The 25,193-nt window shown below is 33.5% G+C and overlaps 1 protein-coding gene across 1 annotated transcript; it reads right to left on the bottom strand.

Annotated features, from left to right (window-relative positions):
- LOC145051808 (transmembrane emp24 domain-containing protein p24beta2-like) lies at positions 1-24,908 on the bottom strand. Its single transcript, XM_078999632.1, has 4 exons — positions 24,534-24,908; positions 3,586-3,772; positions 2,978-3,085; positions 1-235 (listed from the first exon to the last, which is right to left on the bottom strand). The coding sequence occupies exons 1-4, from the start codon at positions 24,783-24,785 to the stop codon at positions 111-113; spliced, it is 672 nt and encodes a 223-aa protein (XP_078855758.1). The 5' UTR covers positions 24,786-24,908; the 3' UTR covers positions 1-110.
- Between the last annotated feature and the right edge of the window lie 285 nt (positions 24,909-25,193).

Here is a 25,193-nt window from a genome sequence, read left to right as displayed (position 1 = left end):
ATGTCTATATAGATAGATAGTTTCATAACATCAATAAAAAAAAAAAAAAAAAAGTCTACCACATTGAAGAGTGTAAACATTCTAAGATCGATCATGCATTAATTAAGCTTTTACATCCCAATCTTTCGTTCAAAGAGACGTTTGAGAAGGTACACTTGTAGTATGCTAGCACCGATCAAAGCAGCAGATTCCCCGAGAGCTTTGTGCATAGCTCTCTTACTCATTTTTTCATTTACTGCAACTCAAACACATTTAATCAATTAGAATAAGATATATCATTTATTATTTTGCAAAACTCCTGTTTGGATGGAATAAAAGGTCATCCTCGACATCTCAACTCCACAAGGACATGGAAAGGAAATTAAGGTTACAATAGAGTTTCACAACAAAACCGGTTATCTAATTTGGATTTGGATCTGATCTGAAACCGGCTTGGTTTTATTAAAACGAGATCCACCGGTTGAATTTAACCGGTTCGCAATCTCGATGTGGAAACAAGGTTACAATTGTAACATGGACAACTTAAACTGGTTATGAACTAGCTAGTCTAGTCATAGACTAGAAAATTATAAGAAACCGGATCAGAATATATTGATTAACATTTTTTTGGGGGAAAAACTAGTTAGAACCCAACTATTTTGGGGAAAATCGTTTTTGTATCGGTTTTAAAACTGGTTTGGTTGCAAATAGGTTACTTGTGTGGCCCAAACAAAGGACACTTCGTCATTTTGGACTGGAATTTTGTTTACTCCTCTAAAAAGCTACAATCTTGCATGAAATAAATGGTAACATTGTATGGAATTATTTGGGTCTATACAGACCGGTACTGAGAAGGAAGTCATTGCTCTAAGTTAATTTGTATGTTTCTTATATATTCTTGAGTTATGGAGCCTGATTATTATTGTCACAAGTGAGACTTAGTAATAGTTGAGAGATATTGGATCAAAGATTTTGGTGGAGGCTAGAGATGAATTTGGTCTCTAAAGGTCCACTGTTGAGTTATTAATCGTCTGAACCAGCTAATTCTTATGTTCTTTTTTATTATTCATATATTTATTATGTTTTTTGTCGTTTGAAATCCTAACATATAAAACATCATATTTTTGGGTAAGCCACCTTCTCTATCCTTAATTCCTTATACCTTGTTCCCTAGTTTTAGTACGAAAAAAAAAAGGGAAAGAAAGTAGAGAGGAAAAGGAAAATTATATTTTATATTTCCGAGTTAGAAAGAAGTGAACGGAAAATTAAATATTTTGTTCAATTTTTTCAAATCCTTCCAAATTGGAGAGAAAGTTAGGAGATAAATTTTCCTTCTATTTTCTTATTTTTATTTCCATTTCCTTTCATTAATGGGAAACAGGGTGGAAGACATCATGTGTGAGGTAAACCCCGAAGTAATAAAAGTATTTTAGGCGTGTCAGGTTTTGAACCCTAGACTTTACTTATGAAATTCTGCAACTTCAACTACTAGATTCTCATTGCATAGACTATACTTTTGGGATATTAATATCAAATAAATTAAAAGGATGTCTTTTGAAAATTTATTTCTTGGAATTTATACTTATTATGTTGGGATAACTAATGGATTTCATTGGATATCGTTGGTTCAAATCTAATGGATTTCGATGGAACCGATCCAATCCAATCATCCATTGGATATTGGATTTTGTCAACTTATCCAATCAATTTTACTATAAAACCGAACCGAACCAATCCAATTGGATGTTAGCTTAGATTGATTTTATCCATTGGATGTTTTGATTGGTTAATCCACTGATTATCTATTATTCAACCAATTCTAATCCATTTCTATCGAATAACAAAATAAACTATGATATCTAAAAATAAAATTATATATAACTGTAAAAATGAGACTAACAAAATAAAATTTACTTCAAGTCTTCATCTTATTTTTTATTTTTTATTCATTTATAAAAAATGAGACTAACAAAATAATCTTATTTTTTATTGAATAATTTATAACATTAATAAGACTAGTTGTGAGACCCGTATATTATACGGGTTTATTAAAACACAATGTTAAGTATGAACGATTAAATAGAAATTTTATTTGAATTTGAAATTGAAATAAATGAAAATTATGAGAAAAAAAAACATGCAAAAAATAAATAAATTAAAATTATGTGTTTAGTGTGTACTAAACGGGTTAATTATAACAAAATGTTAAATAAAAAGGTTTAAAGTATAAATTTATTTGAAATTGAATTTGAAATTTAAAATTTAAAATTTGAAATTAATAGTTATTATGGTAGGTTTAATTTATGGAAACTAAATTAATGATATATTGAAAATGAAAATTAAAATAATGACAAGTAGAAAATAAATATATCTCAAATTATGACAAAATGACATGTGACTAATTTTATGAGAGAATGACATGTGTCAAAGTCATTTTCATTTATTAGGGTAGATTTGTACAATAATAATGGATATTTATTGGATTAAAATTGGAATGGATCAGTTTGGTTGTCCCTTAGATTTTCAGGATAATTCAATAACCAATCAAATTCAGTTGAATTTTAAAATTTGGATCCAATCTAATTGTAATTGGATATCCAATCCAATTGATTAGTTTATAATTGGTTCTGTTCCAAATAGATAGTTAAGTTATACACACCCAAATACCCAATATGAATAAAATTAGATTGGATTGTCTCAGGTAGGTTATAATGTGAGAAACTGTCCCAACTTTCTATAGTGTTCGCAAAAGACAAGCCCTTGCCAACAACAAAATAAAATGACTTTTTACTCACAAGAGATGACTATCTTTTTTTTTTTTATTTTTTATTTTTTATAATGCATTATTATTTGCATTTTTGTCATATAAAAAGAGACCCATTCAAACTTTACTCACCATAATATTTGTGAACCAAACCACTAAACCACACCAACATAAACAAAAGTTTAATGAATGCTTTATTAGTTTTGCTTCTATTTAAAGAATAAAAGATCATACTTATTGCATGTCGATCAGCCTGAGCCTCAAGCCAATGTTGTTCAAATTGAATCTTATATAGAGCATCTTCCAACTTAGATATTTGTTCCATAATCGAATTCAAATGATCTGCAAAACAAAACGTTATTCATTATTTAATTATCTATATATCGTGTCATATAAAATTGCAATAGCAACTATATATTTAGACATATGCACAAAGATCGAATTTTCATTTTAAAGTAACCATTGTTCTAATTAAATTGCCATACAACTGCTAGAATAATTAAATTGCCAGATAACCACTATATTTGGCAGAATAATAGCTTTGACAAAATTGTGGAAATGCAAACGTAAGGACCACGATACATGGAATTTTAATTTACTCAAGTGTAGTATTGTTTTATAATATCGTTTTGTTTATACGTAACAACCAAGTAAGATGTTTCAAAAACTCGTTTCAAAGTGTATGTTGCAAATGGTCAAACCATTATAGTAAAAAAATTAACATAACGCGAACAAGACATGCAAATATTATGGACAATCACGATGACTAAGTGACAGCTAGTTAGGTATTGTTACATGGTGCAAGAAATCTCGCATGTAATACAAACAAGTCAAGGTCTCACCATTTTGTGCATGTTTCACATCGTTATAAAAGTGGCTAGAATGGACATCAAAGTCTACGGTTTCCATGTAGGGCGATTTGTTAGAGAAACAGAACTGATAAACGCCTTCATTATGCACAACGAAATCAGATTTGCCACTTATTTTGTCACGAAAATCGTGAATTTGTTCACCCTTAGGTCCCTTCACCTAATAATCACGACATGGTTTATGGTTACTAATATGAGTAATATCTATGCAGAAAATCATATTATGTGATAAATATTCATTAAGGATCCAAAGTATGTGACCGATAACAAATCATAGTACAAGAAGCTAGTAAAACAATTAGAAATTACACAAGTCTTTAAAATATCAAATGACCAATGTATGTGTTAAAAAGCAAACGTGATCACATGATACAACTATTTCTTCCAAGTGTTGATTATCGTTTCTGAAAATTTATATGGTACGTTGGTAACCATGCCCTTTAATATTTTTCTAATACATATTTATAAATTGAATTAAAGATATAATAAGTCATACTTGACCAAATCAGTTAAGGTGTACTTTTCTAATAATACCGGTGATGTAATAAAAGCATCAAATCAGAAGTTTTTTTAGGGAAATTGAGTAAGCTAGCTATTTTTTTCGTGTATTTTTTTTTTTAAAAAAAAAACCTATTTAAATAAGTTTTTGCAAAATGACCATATTTTCCGGAATGGGCTGTTCCGGAAACAAATTCGTAATCGTTTTCTGGTGGGCCGATCTATCAGCCGGAGTATCCGTACTTATTCCGGACTAAATTTTTGAATTTCAAATTCCGGAATATATTCCGAATTCATTCCGGATCTCGACTTTCCGATCCTGATTTCGACTCTTCGATACGCCACTCCGACTCTTCAATTCCGATCCTGATCTCCGACACGCCATTCCGACTCTCCGATTCCGATACTCATTCCGAACTCCGACTACAAATACGGAAGAAAATCACTATGAACCGGTTGCTTTACGGGTAAGTCCTTTACTCCCACTTAAGTTTTTTGTTTATATTTATATCCTTTGGGTGAACTGACAACGTTTTCAAGTTGCAATAATAGATTCTAGTGCATTAAGACCAACCAAAACCTACTTTAGTTGTTTATATAATGTGTTTATTCATTGAAAAGTAATGTTCCAGAACAAGAAAATAAGTTTTGGAATTCGAAGAACACCTCTCGAAATGAACTACTACGTTCTGGAATATAAATAAATGATGTCAGTGCACTAGGACCATCCCAAAAGTAGTTTAGTTATTTATATAATGTTATTATACATCGAAATATATTGTTCTAGTACATAGAATTTCATTTCCGAACGATCTGGAATGCGAGGAATTGGTCCGGAACACGAGGAACTGATCCGGAACATTGAGAACGTGCTCAAAAATTTGGCCGCCACTTTTTGTTCCGGAGTTGGTTAATAACAAATTTTTTATTTGCAGCACGGTAGAGTTTTTGATGCATGCATTACAATGTCTTGTAAACCCAAACCCGGTGTGGATTTTCTTGCAGAAATCAAAGACAGATCCGCATGTGAAACTATGTTCTAGAATTCATGTTTTGGGAGGTGGTTAGACATTCCTAAGGTAGATGGGGGTCCTTTACTTCTACATTACGCGTTTTTCCACATAGTTACCACAGACCCCCAAAGAGAAGTAGATGAAATGGTTTTAGAGATTGGGGGTTACGAGTTGTCTTTCTGGAAGAAAGAATTTTGTCTTGTCACCGGCTTCCGCTTTGGAGATTATTTTCCTGCCTCCAATTACGGTGCCGCCTTCCATTCCTGTGTGTTTCCTATGACCGAGAGGAATATCTCCATGAAATTAGATGATGTGAAGAATGTGTTTAATCATTCGCTTAATGACTTATCGGACAACGATGCAGTCAGTGTATGTCTTTTATATCTGTTAGAGAAGGGGTTTAATGGGTGGCAACCTCCTACATTAGAGGAGTATTTTGCTTTGGTATCCGACCTTAATGAATTCAGCATGTATCATGTCCTTAATTTATAATTATGGATTATAATTAATTATCATTACTAATATTTTTTACAATATTAATTAGGAATTTTTTATGTCGCAGATATCCATGGGGAGGATAATTTGAGATAAATTGTACTCACAATTATTGACTATATGCAATACGGTTGATAAGCTTATACATCAACTGGAACCAAAAACAAGACAACCTAAATAATTAATACATGATTCTTTCCGATATAGATTCTTGAGAGTTTTCCTATGAGCAGTTTGTTTGGTATCCGACAAGCGAATGTGGTCCCTCAAGTTGTTGCATGGTCAAAACCGAGGCCTTTACATGCGACTTAGTGCAACCAATTTATAAAAGTCAACGGCATATGGTTACTCATATATTTTATAATTATCTTTTATATGTATATTTTATGTTTATTTATAATATTAAAATTTTGTTACCATGATAATAGACTTATACAGAAGTTGGAGCCGATGGAAGCTGAGAATCGTGCTAAATGGTGGATAGTTAGCTTAACGTGGATTGATCGCCATGATTTTCCTAACATAAAATTTTATAGGCCACTTTCCCTAACACTATCACCCAAACACTCCTCTAACCACGAGCCTTGACAAAAGAAAGTATAGATAAATGTTCCATCTTTGTGACAACTTAAGAAAATACATTACTGACTGCTGGTAGTGTAACATCCAAAAATTTAAGACCGCATTCTTAAAATAACAAACTAAATAAATGAAAGATGATTTATATAAATAAATCACCAATGAATAATTATATCATTAATTTATATGAAGTTTAGAAAATTATAAGTGAAAATAATAACATGTTAAATGTTAAAGGGCCATTTGTCGCAATAGGGTGAAACTTAGGTTTTACTAGAGATTTGACCACCTTAATAACTTGGAATATGTTTGTGAAGATTAGGATGTAAATGACCATTTTGGAAATATATTGAAGCTTCTAAGTTAGTTTGAAGTTATTTTGAAAGAGCTTTTGCAAGGAGGGGCCAAAAGTGGCAAGTTGGGAAAGTTCAAAACTAGTTAATGGTAGGTGTGGCAAATCGGGTCATCGTATCGTGTTTTTGTCTGACACAACACAACATGACAAAGTTTTATGTAACATGAACACGATACAACAAGATGTCATGTTTTTTTAACTAATACGAAAATGAACCAATTAAAAAACAACAAACATGACACGACACGATAAAAATAACATAATGTAATAATTAATTTGTTTAATTAATATTTAATAATATGTAACACGACAAACATGAAAAAAATGAAAAATAAATACTAAATTGTGTCAATTTCATGTCGAATTTTGAACACGAACACGACACGACATGAACACGAATTCGAATTTTAGTTTCGTCCAAATTTCATTTCGTTTCATGTATTTTATCGTGTCGTATCAACAGTTGTCACCCCTAGTTAATGGGTATTCTCTCCCATTTGCTTGGGAAGAATGTAATTGAGAGAAAAGAAGAGGGGAATGGCGATTTCTAGGAAGCAAAGGGAGATTTAGAGTGGTTGTTGAGGAATAAAACTAGGAATTGAAGATATGAAGCAACATCAAGCTTGGGAAGTGTAATTTCTCATCCTCTAACTATATATTTCGACTTCAAGGTTTTGGGAAAACCCCAATTTCGAAATTAGTTTAATTCCTTGATTAGGGTTTTGTTTTCTAACCTCCCTTGAGTTGTTTTGATGATCGCAATCTCAGTATAATCATCATATTGATGGATTTGACGATATGGGTGAAACCCTCATGAACCCTAGAAATTCAAATTGGGGATTTCATGTTTATATGTTATACTGGAATGGATTCTATGACCTAGATGAATTTTGGCAACAATAAACCCAATGTGAATGCTTAAACTCATCCATGATGGTAGAATCATGTATAAGCTTGGAATGAAATGGATTTAGGGACAATATGATGAAATCATTAGAATCCTTTGTATTTGAGAATTTGATGAGTAAAGGAAGTTCATAATCATGAATGAATACTCTTGGAATGAATTGGATTCAAAACATAAGGTGTTACTTGATTCCTTGATGGATACATGGAATAATTGGCCTAAAGGGCAATTTGGGAAACATGGAATGGAATTGAGGATTACATAGTTGGATTAGGTAGTTACAATAAGATTAGTTATAATTTTATGTACTTGACAACTTTCATATGAGTATTCAACAAGTTAAGAACAAGTTTTGTGGACTTTGGAATGTTCAAGTGCAAAATGGACTAATTAACCCTTCATTTAATGTTTAAGGATCATCATGATATAAAAGGTTTCAATGAGCACTTATTGGATTAAGTGGGGTGTATTTTGATGATAAAACACCTCCTAATCATGTGTGAGAACCTATACAAGTGGTGCAAAGTGATTTGGAAAAGTGTCTTCAAGAGTTATGTAAAGTAGAGTGTTATTTTAAGAAAAAATGAGTTAAGAAATGGTACAACCATGTGAATATGGCCCATGTTATTTTAGCCTAAATCAACACGACCTATGTTCCACCTTATTAAGGGTCAACTTACTTTTCTCATAACTTTTGCATACGAACTCGGATTTACGCACGGTTTTTGCCTACGTTCATATTGTTTCATAAGGGACGAGTGAATCAAAAAAATTTAGTAATGGAACCTTTGAGGAGTATTTTGGTCATTTTTATTGACCTTTACTTACTTTTCATATAAGTTGGTGTTTGAGAGTGTTGCTCAAAGGAAAAGAACTAAAAGAAGACTAGCTAGCCTACGTATGGTTGAGGTAAGTACGTGTTGACATTTTCCCACTTTTGGGATACATGGAAAAAAGATTTTTATTATAATGAAAATGTTTTGATATATGAAATGTTTTGAAAAGAAAGTGTTAAATGTTTTTGAAAAGAATTTTTTGAAAGAATGCCTTGAAAGAAAAAATGTTTTTGAAAGCAAATAACGTTTTAGAAGAGCGAATTTTTTGACAACGTATTTGAAATGTTTTGAAATATATTTTAATACTAACATATGGAATTTGTAAAGAACGGAAAGTAATGACAAGAAATTGAAAGTAATAAAAAGGAAAGAAAGTAAAGAAATAATGAAAACTGTCCGGGCCATGATACCTCATAAGAGGCACTAGATGAATCTATTGGGGTGGCACCTTCCCTTCACGAAGTAGATGACATGATCAACATGATACATTCGTTATTTTCACCTCGTCACTGGACTTGGATAGAAATCCAAGGGAATGATACATTGGTTAATTGAATTTGTTCTTTTCACCTTGGCCTTTGAAAGCATGATGCCTTGGTGGATTGATTTGTTCTTTCCACCTTGGTCTTGGAAATGGAAAATGGAAAAGGATTAAATGAAATGATATGATAAGACATGAAATGGTAAGATATGAAATGATATTTTTGATGTATATTAAAAGAGTTTACCTTGAAAATGCTTGAAAATGTTTTATGGTCTATAACTATGGTATGTTATGAATGAAATGATTTTTCATACAAATGCTTGAAATGTTTTGAGTCACAAACCCACGTAACTGACGAGACATTTTTTTCTTACATATCCCTTTTAATGTCATGTATCCCAAGTTATATTCAAGGAGAAAAATGATAGATGGAAGTAGAAGTTATGCGGTAGAGATTGGAGCGGAACCTGTTAAGTTCCTTATGTATTATTGATGTAATTCTTATTTTCTTGTTGTGGTTTGTATGATGCTTAATGGTAACACCCAATGTTTTAATCATACATGTTTTCTGGGAGCAATTTTTGTTAAATGTGGGTAAAAACCCGAAAAGATTTTATAACCATAGCTTTGAAAAAGTTTGAAATTTTTTGGGGTGTTACAGTTAGGAATAAGTACAATCAAACACATGTAACAGAATAAAAGTGTAATACAATAATATCTTAATAAATATATGCAATTACGTGCTTACACAATCATAAGAATACGACTATTTTTGGCAAAAAAAAAAGCTCAAAAATAAGTGTGCAAAAAGTCGTACTGCCACCTATGACGGTTAACATATTCGGAAAGTATACGACAACGTTATTCCAAAAATATAAACTTCGTAAAAATCCGACTTCGTATGGAGAACTTATGATTTTTACCAGTTATAAATATCAACCGCATAAATAACTTTATGACGTAAAAAGAGTACAAAGAGAGTGGTTAAATTTTGAATAATTTCACAAAAACGAAAGTCGTAGTGCTCCTCAATATAAGAATTTTGAGACGGAGAACGTCAAGATCGGAGCCCGTATGGGGAAGTTATAATTTTTATAAAATCATTTATCGATACCCCCTTTAGGCTAAAAGATGAAGTCAAAACAACCTAAAGGAAAGTTGTAGTGCTAGTCGAGAGCATCGCTTGGGTATAAAGAGGGTAAAGAAACGAGCTTGTACGCAAGAGATACAAAATTTTGAAAAACATTTATGTACACACGCCATGCATGCCATGTGCGACGCGTACACTGACAGTGGATTCATGAAAATTTTGGATGATGTGGCTGAGCGAGAGAGTGACACCTGGCGACACCCGGTTGGATCCTCGATGCAATTGCGTGACGCACACATCAAATTACGATACGATCGGTCCAAAAACTTGCTCTAAATAGCAGTGATCGACAGACCATTTACTGCACCCCTCTCAAAGCATCTCTCTGCCCCTCTGGTCGATCTGCTTTAGTTCGCAAGAGGTCTCCAAGCTGTCGAGTCCTGAAGCCACCCTACTGTCAAGATTCATGCTACTAGGGTGAGTTCACGACCCCAATTTCATAGTTTTTAAAAGTTTTACGGGGGGAATACATGCTATAATACTACATTATCGATTTTAGAAATTATTATTATTTGTAATATATCAGTAGTTTACAAAATGCATGAAACGTTAGGTTGGTATTATGCATGGTACTATGGTAGTTACCCAACCAAAATCATAGGAATAATATTATGTCTAGTTGTTATGCTGCACAAACCATAAGATACTATTATACCTGGTAGAAACTCTGCCTAAAACTATATGATAATATTATACCTATTCGTTATGCTGACAGATTCTCTAGGGTAACATAGTACCTAGTTGTTATGTTGGCCAAACCAAGGATAAACATTGTGCCTAGTTGTTACTCTACCCTAATATCCTAACAATACATCGAAAACTATGATATATATATATATATATATATATATATATATATATATATATATATAAGTAAGTAAGTATATACACGTATCAATATAATTATGAAAGAGAATTTGTATTAAAAGAAAACTCATATATGAATAACAAGATTGATGATCATACTATAAGGTTAAACAAAACAATTGTTAAATGAGAACAACATTATTCATCCTTTAGCTGATTAGTTTTCAGTAAATCCTGACCTATAATCGTTAAATCCTAAATGAGCGGGAAAGATATGCATAGATCTATATGGGGATAACACCCTCACCTGCGATTGCTAGCTACAACCTTGATTGTCAAGTCACAACATGCATAAATTTCTAAACTATTTTACGATGTATGATGAAGCGTCGTGCGGGACAAATATCAAGTCGAAAGCTCGATTATAGAAACTCGTTGTAACAAATGTTCAACCAACCTTAATAAAATAAACTACCTTGAGGGGAACGCCTTGAAGCAGTAATAGTATCCAACAATAAGCGAAAGTGGTGGAAAATCTTTAAAGAGACGTTATAGGATAATAAGAAAGCGGTGATATATTCTAAAAAGAAAAGTTAGGAAGAATAGCATTTCATCTAAACTTCAGAGATAAAACTATTCTAAGTATTAAAAATATAAAAACCTATGACGTTTTCAAACCACATTTATTCTCAGGAAAATGAGTAGTGGAAATGGCAGTGTGAAGGGATGAGTTATCAAGGAGTTTATTGGAAGTCTTATTTGTTCTCTTATTGTTTAGTCTTTGTTAAGTTATGATCGTGTGCTTGGACCACAAATAATCATGTAACCTATTATATATAATAAATAAAAGGAATGGTTGTGGTATATCTTATGTGTATTGTTCAATGTTGTCAATAACTGTGTACCACATCATTAATGTCACACATCCGATGCTTCCACCGCCAACTGGAGGTGTGACAAAATGGTATCAGAGTTATTGGTTATAGAGAACTAGTAATTCCTTAGGAACTACGAATATAACCTCGAGTATACACTCTAATTAGGGTTAAACCTTAAGCCTAATAAATGAAAGTATTACTATTCCCTCCATCCCAAAATTATAGTCCATCTTTCCTTTTTGGTTTGTCCCAAAATAATAGTCTACTTCTAAAAATAAATAACATTTTTACCAAAATACCCCCTCATTATTACTAAACCAACTAAGCATTTAATGGAACATTAAATGCAAAATAAGGACAAAATTGTCATTTTATTATATAAAGTTAGTGGTAATTAATGCTTTTCTTAATCTGTGTGTTTTTTGTCCGTGGACAATAATATTGGGACGGAGGGAGTATTAATTACCCTACTGATAGACTACTTATGGGAGAGGTGTCAAGACTGGAAATTGTCGTTTGGGTTGCTGGATTTCAGAACGACTATACACCAAGATGGTCCTACTCTCTGAATTTTCCTACCTGGCTGATCCTTAATTGATAGTCTTGAAGTACATTTTTTTAGTAAAATACACCAAATAAAACAATATTAAGATATAGAGATATATATATATATAAACTCTTATAAATATACCTACCTATCATAACAAAAATCCATGCAATCATAAACTCAAGATTTCAGGTCCAATACACTATCTAGAGTTAGTACTATACATTAGTCGTACCACAAGTAGACCTAGAATGCACAACTAAGTTTTATTATGATCTAAACTACGCACAAATAAACTCGGGTGTAGTAGTTGACAAACTAAACGATTAAGGATCTTTGGATTGGTGACTTAGTTTGACTACTTGAGGATTCTCGGATCGGTAATTTAGTTCGATTACTTGATATTCTTGGATCGGAGACTTAAATTGAGATATACTACTTGAGGATTTAAGACTTAGCTTGAGTTACACTATTAAGGATGGTTGGATTGATGGTCTAGAGTTATGTATCCGACATACCCATGTAAAGAGTCGTAGGAAACACTAATACTATCTACTACATAACTATAAATGAATATTATTTGTATTTTTGATTCCCACACTATCTATCATAAACATTTGTCGTGTTTGATGTATTATGTAGGATCGTTGGAGTATCATGGCCGGCATGGGTATCTGGATGAATCTTCCCTTACCAGAAGAGGAGCAGGTGGTACCTCATACACCAGAGGCAGAGGATGATTATAATCCAACGATGCCATTACAACCTACACCCATATCAGTAGAGGAGGAGCCCGAGGGGGGAGGAGGAGTCTCATGAGGAGGAAAATGGTGGGAATCCAACTGATAGTTCACCTTATCCAGATTCATCATCCACTAATGAACCTATTGATCTTGGAGAGCCAAATACCGAGGAATAGGATGCTACTATAGATGGGGGTGACCCACAACCCGATTCACCATTAGATATCATACCATCTTTACCCCCACCCTCCCATAGATCCTACCGACTTCAAATTTGCATAGGATATACCTTAAAGAGGAGGAGCTTAGAGGGTTGAGGAACAAGGTGAGTTTACTGACAGGTAGAGTCCGAGAGTTAGAGTAGGTTAGAGACATCGTTGAGCCAAGGATCCTACACACTTATGACCACATTGAGGAGGCTCAGTCACAACTCCTGATGTAGCAAATTTTGATGAAAGAGATGAGCTTGGTATGAAGACATTGGAGGAAAGAGTAACAATATCTGAGGTGAGGGCATATGCCTCAGACATGGTGATCGATTTTCTTTATCAGTAGGTGGCGTAACTGTTAGCGTTTTTGGTGGTTTACTTTGGGTTCTGGTAGACGAATCCAACATAAATTGCTAGGAGTGGTATTTTTGGGTTAGGGGTTATGGAGAAGTCTATAAGCAAGTTAGTAGTATACTTGATGCCAATTTTGATGTAAGATATCATACTTTTCCTGTCCTAACCACATCTTTTGCGTCGTATCTATAATCAAAATATATGTATATATACGGGAAAAAAATTGTATTTCACAAATAAAATATGTTACATTGTGAAATGACTGTGTGTGATATAAAAAACTTATCTAATTTACTTGCGATGTTTTAAAATGTGGACGAATAGCAAAGAGTTCTTAATAACTAACATTTACCTTAAAACTAATATAGAAACATGTTGCCTACGAGAGTCACCCAAAGCAACCCAGGATCCCAGATAAACCCGAGTTCTATAGCTATGGATCCAGCTGTCATACAAGTATTGGTAGCCCAAAGCGTCACAGATGCGATGGCTAATTTTTAAGCCACTAGGAATATAGGATCAGGTGAAGAAACTAGAGGTGCCAGTTCTTAATGTGAAAACCGAGGTCCACCAAGATCCTGTACATATAAAGATTTCATTAATTGTAAGCCAAAATCTTTTTATGGAAACGAAAGTGTAGTTGGATTAACTCAATGGATAAAGAAGATGGAGTCTGTTTTTGAAATCAGTTTCTGCATGGAGAACTACAAGGTGAAATTTACTACATGCACTTTGGCGGATGCAACCCTATCATGGCGGAATAGCCACATGAAAACTATGGGCATTAACACTTCTAATGCCATATCCTAGAGCAAACTTAAGCAGAACGTAATTAAGGAATAATGTCCCCGTGAGGAGATGCAAAAACTGGAACATGGACTATGGAATTTGACAATGAAGGAAGCTGATATAGCCACATATACCAACCGTTTTAATGATCTCGCCACGCTGTGCCCCATAATTGTCACCTCGGACTACACAAAGATTGATAGATACATCTAGGGGCTACCCCAACCTATCCAAGGACTAGTCACCACTTCTAAAACAACATCATACGATAGTGCTAAACGAATGATATTCAACCTAACAAGTTAGAAAATACGTCGTGACATTATGGTTCAGAAGGATGATCTCCTAATGACAGGGAGCAACAACATAAATTTTAGGAGAGATTCCAGGGGAAGGTCAAGGAAACCATCTGAGAAGAAGCATGAAACGATTAAAGCATATGCGGTTACTCAAACAACAAAAACAGAGGCTACAACCCCAAGACAACATACGGGGAATAACCCTAGGTGCAATCAGTGAAAGTATCATCATACCGGTGCTTGTTGGGTTTGTAGTAATTGTGGCAGGAAGGGCCACCTTGTTTAGAAATGCAAGTCCCCGGCATCTACATCAACACCTGTTGTGAACCAAGAAACTACAGCAACTACTGGGATTAGAGCTTGTTACGAGTGCGGAGAAACTAGGCATTTCAATAGGATTTACCCAAAGTTAAGAGATCAGGTTAGAAATACCAGAAGAAGGGCATGATAGGAGCCAGGGATGATATCCAGGATCCAAATGTGGTTACTGGTACGTTCCTAATTAACAACTTGTATGCACATATACTTTTTGATTCGGGTGCCGATAAAAGCTATGTCACTCCTAAGTTTAAACAATTATTAAACCACCCCTTTAATAAAATTAGGGAAACTTATATAGTATAAATGGGTAATGGCCAAATCAGTAGTACCCAAGAAGTATTAGAGAATTTCACATTAACGTTAAATAATCACACCTTTCACGTCAACATCATGCCTATAATCCTTGGAAGCTTCGACGTAATAATAGGCATGTATTGGTTACCCCCACATCACGATGAGATCCTATGCTACGAAAAAGCATTACATCTTACCTTACCAAATGGAGAATCATTAGTCGTTTATGGAAACAAACCTAGTTAGGATTATTTCTTGTATGAAGGCCAAGAAGTACCTACAGAAGAAGTGTTACGCCTTTCTAGCCTACTTCGTTGATAAGAGGGAGAAACAGAAAGAAATCAAGGATGTACCTCAGGTGTGTAACTACCCTAATGTATTTCTCGAGAATCTACTCGGATTACCACTGGTGCGTCAAGTCGAATTTCAAATTGACCTAGTTCCAAGAGCGGCACAAGTAGCAAAGTCTTCTTATAGATTGGCACCGTTTGAGATGCAAGAACTCTCTAGCCAATTATAGGAACTTCTTGACAAAGGCTTCATTAGACCAAGCTTCTTACCTTGGGGAGCGCAAATGATATTTGTCAAGAAGAAAGACGGATCTTTTCGAATGTGAATTGACTACCGAGAGATGAATAAACTAACCATCAAGAATAGATACCCAATCCCCATAATCGATGATACTTTTGATCAACTGCAAGGATCCAGTTATTATTTGAAGATCGAATTGAGGTCTGGGTATCATCAACTTCAAGTCATGGAAGAAGACATTCTAAAAATCGCGTTCAAAACTCGCTATAGACATTACAAGCTCTTAGTTATGCCATTCAGATTAACCAATGCCCCAACTGTTTTCATGGATCTCATGAATCGTGTTTGCAAAACCTACTTGGACAAATTCATTATTGTATTTATCGATGATATACTAATATACTCATGAACTAAGGAAGATCAAGGGCATCTTCTACGAATAATCTTGGAATTGCTAAGAAATGAAAATTTGTATGCCAAATTCTCTAAATGTGAATTATTGATTAAAGAGGTACATTTTCTAGGGAACATGGTTAGTAGGAAAGGAATCCATGTCAATCCCTCCAAAATTGAGGCTTTAAAGAACCGGGAAGCACCCAAGACACCAACCGAAGTGTGTCAATTCCTAGGCCTCGCAGGCTATTATAGGAGATTCATAGAGAACATATCTATAATAGCCAAGCCTCTCACAACATTAACACTAAAGGAAATAAAATTTGTTTGGTGAGACAAACAAGAGGTTGCCTTCCAAAAACCAAAGGAAATGATGTGTAGTGCACCAATACTATCCCTTCTAGAAGGAACTGATGACTTCGTCGTAGATTGCAACACTTCACATCAAGGATTCGAGTGTGTATTGATGCAAAGAGAGAATTTTATAGCTTACGCCTCACGACAACTCAAGGTATATGAGAATAACTATATCACCTATGACTTAGAGTTGGGAGCTGTAGTTTTTGCCTAGAAAATATGATGCCACTATCTTTATGGGACAAAGGGCACTATCTACACGAACCACTAGAGTCTTCAACACATCTTCGATCAGAAAGAGCTTAATATGAGGCACCGAAGATGGTTAGAGCTGCTGAATAATTATGAATGTGAGATCCACTATCATCCTGCCAAAGCCAACATAATGGCTGATGCCTTGAGGCGTAAAGAATGAGGTAAACCTCGTAGAGTTAGAGCACTCATGATGACAATACAATCCAACCCAATCTAACCACCCATATTCGAGGTACCGAATATGATGCTCTCAGGGAAGAAAACATCGATACAAAGTGCCTGCAAGGAATGGAGACACAACTCGAACTCAGGGATGATGGAGCAAGATACTTCATGAACCATATTCGGGTTCCGAATTTTGGCGATACCAGGAAACTAGTCATGGAAGAGTCTTATCAGATGAGATACTTCATTCATCTCGGATTAGAGAAGATGTACTTGGATTTGAAGAATATTTATTGGTGGTCGAACATGAAGGCCGAAATTGCTACGTTTGTAAGCAAGTGTCTAACTTGATTTAAAGTTAGAGTAGAGCATCAGAAGCCGTCAAGATTATTACAACAACCTGAGATTCTTGAGTGGAAGTGGGAACATATTACGATGGACTTCATAACAAAACTGCCAAGACATCTACTGGATACGCCACTATATGGGTAGTGGTCGATAGATTAACTAAGTCCGCTCAATTCCTACCAATAAAGGACATAGATAAAATAGAGAAGCTAACTGGGACATAGCTCTAAGATATAGTCAGATTACATGGCGTGTCATTATCCCTTATCTCAGATAGAGTTAGGAGATTCACCTCTCCATTATGGAAAAGCCTACATAAATCTCTTGGTACCCGCCTGGACATGAGCCCAACCTATCATCCCTAGACCGAGGGTCAAAGCGATAGAACAATCCATATGTTGGAGGATATGATCAGAGATTGTGTGATAGATTTTGGAAGTGCATGTGTATAGTCATCTACCCTTGATTGATTTCTCTTATAATAATAGCTATCACACTAGCATTAAGGTTGCGCCATTTGAGTGTCTCTATGATAGGAAGTGTCGATCACCGATATGCTGGGCAGAGGTTGGTGTTACACAATTAGCCAAGGAACTTGAATGAGATACTTTCCTAATAGGACCATAGGTCATCCAAGAGACCACTAAGAAGATCGTACAAATCAGAAAGCGTTTGAAGACCGCTCGTAGTCGCCAAAAGAGATATGCTGATGTTAGATGCAAACCTCTTGAATTCCAAGTTGGAGACAAAGTAATGCTAAAGGTCTTTCATTGGAAAGAAGTCATAAGATTCAAAAAACGGGGTAAACTTAATCCAAGATACATAGGACCTTTCAAGATACTCGTAAGGATCAGTCCAGTAGTCTACCAGCTCAAGTTGCCCTAAGAACTCAGTAGCGTGCACGGCGTCGTCCATGTGTCGACTCTCAAGAAGTATGTTTAGTGGTTAACATTTTAAGAGATTTGATATTAGCATTTACTATATTAGTAAAGTTTAAATTTTAAATTCATCTTGGCATGTCCCATTTTCCTCCACTCTTATGTTAGAAATTAATAAAATCCTTTTGGATCAACTTTTCAATCGTAACAATTGCAAAACCTTTATTCACAAAACCTTCATTCACGTTTCACAATACTCAAGAACATAGAAATCCTCATTTGAAAAACCTTCATACATGTTGGTATATACCATTACCAACATGTATCAACCGAACTTAGTGGTAGCCAAACAAATTGGTACCAACTATACTTGGTACGGTAGTGGTATAATTTTTTTGTACCAACTATAATTGGCACAATACATGGTTTAGGGAAAAAAATGACCGGTACCATACAAATTCCAACCATACTACCAGGCATAATACTATCCTAACATTTCATAAGATGACATTATACATGGTAGAAACTTTGCCTAAAATTATACGATAGTATATACCTAGTCGTTATGCTGGCAGATTCTCTAGGGTAACACAGTACCTATTTCTTACGTTGACCAAACCTAAGGATAAGCATTATACCTAGTTGTTACTGAACCCTAATATCCTAACAAAACATCAAAAACTATGATAATTATATATATATATATATATATATATATATATATATATATATACACACAGACACACACACACACATGTATTAATATAATTATGAAAGGGAGTTCGTAGTAAAGGAAAACCAAATATATGAATAACAAGATCGATAATCATACTATAAGGTTAAACAAAACAGTTGTTACATGAGAACGACACTATTCATCATTTAGCTGATTAGTTTTCAACTAATTCTGTCCTATTAAATCTTAAGTGAACATAAACGATATGTATAGATCTGTATGTGGCTGACACCCCCACCTGTAGTTGCTAGCTACAACCTTGATGGTCGAGTCACAGTAGACATAACTTTCTAAACTATTTTATGAAGTCCGATGAAGCATCGTGCGAGGCAAATATCAAGTCGAAAGCTCGATTATAGGAACTCATTGTAACAAATGTTTGACCAACCTTAAAAAAATAAACTACCTAGAGGGGAACACCTTAAAGTAGTAATAGTATGCAACAATAAGTGAAAAGGGTGAAAAATCTTTAAAGAGAAGTTATCGGATCGTACGAAAGGGGTGATATATCCTGAAATAAAAAGTCAGGTTGAATAGAATTTCATCTAAATTTCAAAGATAAAACTATTCTAAGTATAAAACTATAAAAACTTGTGAACTCACTAACATTATGTTGACGTTTTCAAACCAAATGTATTCTTAGAAAAATTAGCAGTGTGAAGGGAAGAGTTATTAAGGAAGTTACTGGAAGTCTTAGTTGTTCTCTTATTGTGTAATCTTTGTTAAGTTATGGTCATGTGCTTGTACCACAAACAATGATGTAACCTATTATATATAATAAATAAAATTAATGGTTGTGTTATATCTTTTGTGTATTGTTCAATGTAGTCACTAACTGTGTACCACATCATCAACGTCACACAACTCGACGCTTCCCCTTCCGGCCGAGAGTGTGACAATCTCACCCCACCACCACCACCACCTCCGCCCAGTGCACCTTCAATTGATATGGACCAAATTATTATTGAGTTACAAAACAAGGTCCGTGAATTGAAAAAATAGGTAAGTCAATTTCGCTAACAGTTGAAGCCACATGATAAACGTTTAACAGAGCATGACGTTACTTTAGCCATGCTTCTAAAACTTATCGTGCAAGATGCTGATACCACAAAATACAACAACAATAAGATATGGGAGCATGATTATGGGTTAGGGACACCCGAACAACCGTTGAATCACGACCCTGAGCAAATGTCTGCATCTATTCAATCGTCAGATGTAAAAAAGATTATGTCGGATGAATACAAAACGCCACTAGCAACACCTCTTAGGCATTCTATGCGCCAAAAAGTTATGTCCATATGGTAAGTACCCATGGATAAAAATGAAAAGGAAAGGTGTTGCATGACAACATCCAACACCATCAGACAAGCTTTTAAAACCTACCATACACAGTCTATATAAAGAACGAGATGGTTCGTTGTTGTTTGCTCATCGTTATTTGACTGGTATTCCGATGATTGAGTTTTGGACACGATTATATGCGGATAGTCACACAGGCTGGTTTTAATGTGATGTAATTTATATAATTGTGTGCTCATTACATACTACACTTCTAATAATATTACTAACTTCACTACAAATTTTTTGCTTGGCAGCACATCATGTTGTGGATCTCATAATTGATAGAGTGTAGACGAGATGATGCCCGATGGATGGTTGTGCCAACAACCTTCAACATCGATGTATTTGACTGGAATGACATGGCTAACGGACTCGTTTACTCAACTTAGGCGGAATGTGATACAATATAATTGTGTTTGGATTACATTACCTAAGTAATAGTAATTTGTAATATAATGTTATTTCATGATTAATTAATTCCAAATTTTTATTTGGTTTTATATCCTAATCAATATGCCATTTGCTCAATTGTTTTTGGGTGTTTTTGATTTGAAGACATTTAAAATGACTATACTATAACAGATTGCCAATAGAGGAGATTGTGATGTGTTTTTGTGTTGGTTCCTGTAGATGTTGATCACTGATAAATTTTTTGGGGTACAAGAATAAATGCCATTTGAACATTACAATATTACTTAAAACATATCACTTAAGTATATGTATTTATTAGTTTTTGTTGATTTTAAGATTACAATTCAATTTTAGATTTAATAAAAGCAAGCCTTATACAAAAAGAAAAAGAAAAAAAACACAAAACACATTTTACACATAAAAAAACCCATTCCAAAACGAGTGTCCGGAATCATACTCCGGTGTTCCAAAGAACTTTTTGGAATGATCTATTCCAAACAAAATAGTTATTTAGAAAAAATGATTTTTTTTTCAAAAAATTTATTTATATGGGTTAGATTCTCAATTTTCCTTTTCTTAGATGTCAAGTTTTAATAATCAACTTTATAAAAAGTTTTATTATTATTATTATTATTATTATTATTATTATTATTATTATTTGGAATGAGTTGTCTTGGGGTCGATAATACTAACCATTTTTATCTATTAAATGTTTTGTATAATTATCATTTTTTTTGGTTTACTAATGATATATTTACCCTCTTTATTAAACCTTTAAAACTTTATTATTATTTTTCATTTTGATCATCAATACTAAATATTAAATTCGTAATGATCGTATGATATTTTTATCATTATCTAATTTTATAATTATATATGTAATGTTGTTTAACAAGATAAAAATATGAAATATGGACTCTAGATATAATAGTAATATTTAATTTTGTCTATTGTAATACATTTATTTTATTTCATATTTTCTTTTTTAATGACTGGTTGGTGGTTAGAAGTTAGTATCCTTAAATTAGTAGAAATCGTCAGTGTTCGGATTAGAACCCGAAACCTCCAATCTTAGGGGTTGTTGTTGTTGTTGTTTTTTCTTTTTTTTTTTAAAATAAAACCACTTCAGACCACTTATTGCTGCGCCGCGCAGCACACGCGCAATACTTGGCCATTCGCAGCTGTTTGTTTTTCAGAAGACTGCTGACTTAAAAACTGCTGCGCATGTGCTGCGTGGTGCAACACTAAACCAACTGCTTCAAACCTCTTCGCACATTCTTTTAACTTACTGCAGCTATCTGCAGACGTTAAAAAACAAACAAACTTTTTATTAAATGCTGCAACCATTTGTTCCACCTCTTCTGCTACAGAGGGTTGTAGAGGTGGTCCAGACTTCAGACATTTTCGCTTCGAAAAAACAAACAACACCTTAGAGTCAAAACCTCTACCAAACGGACTAATCCCACACTGACATTTTTATTTCATGTTTTTGTTAAGCACTTTTTAATTCTATCCATATCACACATACTTAAAAAAATAACAAATTAGATTAGAGGTTTTAGAAAATATTTCATAAAAATAAGTATAAATTAGTTATTTTTCTAATTTTCTTTTTTTAGAAAAAGATTTGTGATTGAATATTGTTTAAGGCTATGATTGGCGTACTAGCTGAAAAGCTAACTGATAACTGAAAAGCTAGCTGTTAAAAAAAAAACTAGCTGATAAAAAACAACGTTTGGTAAAACTAGCTGAAATATATAAAATTACATAAAAGGACATGTAGGGTATATGTTTCTATAATTAATTAAGGGGTGTATTTGGAAAATTTTAAAAAAGCTCCTAAAAAGCTAGTCTAAGGCTGTATTTGGTGTGCCACAGCTAGCTGATAAGCTAGCTTATTTTTCGAGCTTTTTCATGTTGTCGTGTTTGGTAAGCCAAAAAGTAGCTTATAAGCTAGTTTTTTTGAAACGCTACTTAGGCTATGTTTGGCGTACTAGCTGAAAAGCTGGCTGTTAGCTGAAAAACTAGCTGATAGCTGAAAAGCTAGTTGTTAAATAAAAAGCTAGCTGATAAAAAATAATGTTTGGTAAAACTAGTTGAAAAACTAGCTGAAATATATAAAATTATATAAAAGGACATCTAAAATATGTGTTTCTATAATTAATTAAGGGGTGTATTTGGAAAATTTTAAAAAAGCTCTTAAGAAGCTAAGTCTAAGTAGCTTTTCAAAAAGCTAGCTTATAAGCTACTTTTTGGCTTACCAAACATGACAACATAAAAAAGCTCATAAATTAAGCTAGCTTATCAGCTAGCTGTGGCGCGCCAAACATAACCTTAGACTAGCTTTTTAGGAGTTTTTTTAAAAATTTCCAAATACACCCCTTAATTAATTATAGAAACAAATACTTTTACATGTCTTTTTATGTAAATTTATATATATTTTTGCTAGCTTTTCAGCTAGTTTTACCAAACGTTATTTTTTATCAGCTAGCTTTTCAACTATCAGCTAGCTTTTTATTTAACAACTAGCTTTTCAGCTATCAGCTAGTTTTTCAGCTAGTACGTCAAACATAGCGTAAGTAGTTTTTCAAAAAGCTAGCTTATAAGCTACTTTTTTGTCTTACCAAACACGACAACATAAGAAAGCTCGACAAATAAGCTAGCTGTGGCGCGCCAAACATAACCTAAGTCGATAACATTTTACTAGTTAAAATCAATGTAAATACGACATGACAAATTAAAAAACTATACACCAGGTTATATCTTTTGATAAATGATATATAAGTTATAAATAATCTCTTTTATAGATCTTAAAAGACTATTAAGTTCAATCTATTTTTAATGCAAGTCTTTAAACTATGTTCTTCGATGCAAAATTTTAATCCGTAAGGGGCACTCTGACCTAATATAGTAATTTTTATTTCTTTTGGATAATTCTTTTTATTGCAACAATCTTAAATTGTTTGTCAAATTATTTGTGACTTCAAATCATAATATTATGATAGTAAGATGAAAGATATCATTCAAAATCCTGAAGCCATGGAGAACATCCGTAAAATCATATTCAATCCTTAACATTATCTTTTATACCGAACTTATAATTCTAATGTAAAAATAGTACAACTATTAAATTCTCTCAATCCCGTTATACTACTTAACACTAAAAATAATATTATAGGTTTATTTTATTTTATCCAGTAGTGTAAAAGATAATGTCGATGAATAATATAACATTATGTTTAGTGTTATAGTATTCACCAACACTATGAGTGTGCTCTCACATAACTAGTTGGTAGTAAGTAGTGGATAACGTGTAATTAGTAGTGGGTAGCTGGTAGTGTTTTGTTAACCACTAAGTGAGTAAATTTTGGATTTGAAACGTTTTATTTAAACTAAACGCTAAAGCTTGTAGCGTCAAACGAAACTTTTTAATTTGTTTAAAACATAACATTTTGTCAAACGCTAACAGTTAGAAGTTTCCAAACATTTTGTACCAAACACTATTTATATATAATGTTAGGTTTAATGTGGGGTTGGAGATGAACTAACTACATCAACAATTCAATAAATAAAGTTGAAGCTAACAATTTAGAAAATCCTTGCAGAGTTCGTAGTTATTAAATTTAATAAAGTAGGTTTCCGCTTTTAAAAAAAGAAGTCGAGGGATGCAATATTAACATCTTGCAAAGAGTAAAATTATAGAGAATGATAAATAAAATGAGCTTAGTATAATGTTGGGGTTGAAGATGACGTGACTATATCAAACAATTAAGTATTCAATAAATAAAGTTGAAGCTAACAAGTAAGAAAATCCTTGTAGAGTTGTAGTTATTATATTTAATGAATTAGGTTTTCGCTTTTAATAAAAGAAGTCGCTTTCAATAAAAGAAGTCGATGAATGCAATTTTTCAAAGAGTAAAATTATAGAGAAAGATAAACAAATACCACAAGATCGGTGGGAAATTCCGTATAGTGAATATCATCATGATCTTCAACATTAATAACCACAAACGAATATCGAACTGTCACACCATACTCAAATTTTTGTGAAAAACAATCTCTCCTATCTATCACAAATCTTATCCCAAACACTCCCCCTGTGTTAGCCGTTAAAAACACCATTATCGCCGCCACCGCCACCACCACCAACATTCTCATTTGAATCAAACACAAATTAATCAGTTTAATGAACACCATGAGAACTTTTAGACTCAAGTTAAGGACTATAGATAACTGAGAAATGAAAGAGCAAAATATTATTATCTACTTTACCTTTGATTCGTTTTGGGTTATAAGTTGTAATACATAAATGGTTGAGAATGGGGAGGAAGTAAAAAAATCATGACCGAAAAAGTTTGACCCAACCCGATACGAAGTCATAGGTTTGTTCTTATGTCGGGCAATTTCAGATTAATTACAATTTCAGTCCTTTAATATATCACAATCTACATGTTCAGTCTAAAACTATTAATAACTACAATTGAAGTTTAAAATAATCAATTAATGAAAATTTGGTCACTGTTTTTTATGGGAAATTCTATTCGTACCCCTTCAATTGCCTTGTGTAACCCCAATGTGAGTGAAGTAGGCCTTGTGTACCTCCCA

The sequence above is a fragment of the Lactuca serriola genome, chromosome 5 (genome assembly GCF_051521515.1).
Source record: "Lactuca serriola cultivar US96UC23 chromosome 5, Lser_US96UC23_V15, whole genome shotgun sequence".
In the NCBI taxonomy this organism is placed as follows: domain Eukaryota; kingdom Viridiplantae; phylum Streptophyta; class Magnoliopsida; order Asterales; family Asteraceae; genus Lactuca; species Lactuca serriola.
The sequence above is the reverse complement of the archived record's forward strand: the minus strand, read 5'-3'. Positions and strand labels throughout refer to the sequence as shown.

Coding starts and splice junctions, on each gene's coding strand:
- LOC145051808 (XM_078999632.1), bottom strand. CDS start 24,785: ATGGTGTTCATTAAACTGATTAATTTGTGTTTGATTCAAATGAGAATG. Junction 3,773..24,533: donor AATTTCCCACCGATCTTGTG/GTATTTGTTTAT, acceptor CGTGATTATTAG/GTGAAGGGACCTAAGGGTGA. Junction 3,086..3,585: donor TGTGAAACATGCACAAAATG/GTGAGACCTTGA, acceptor TTTGTTTTGCAG/ATCATTTGAATTCGATTATG.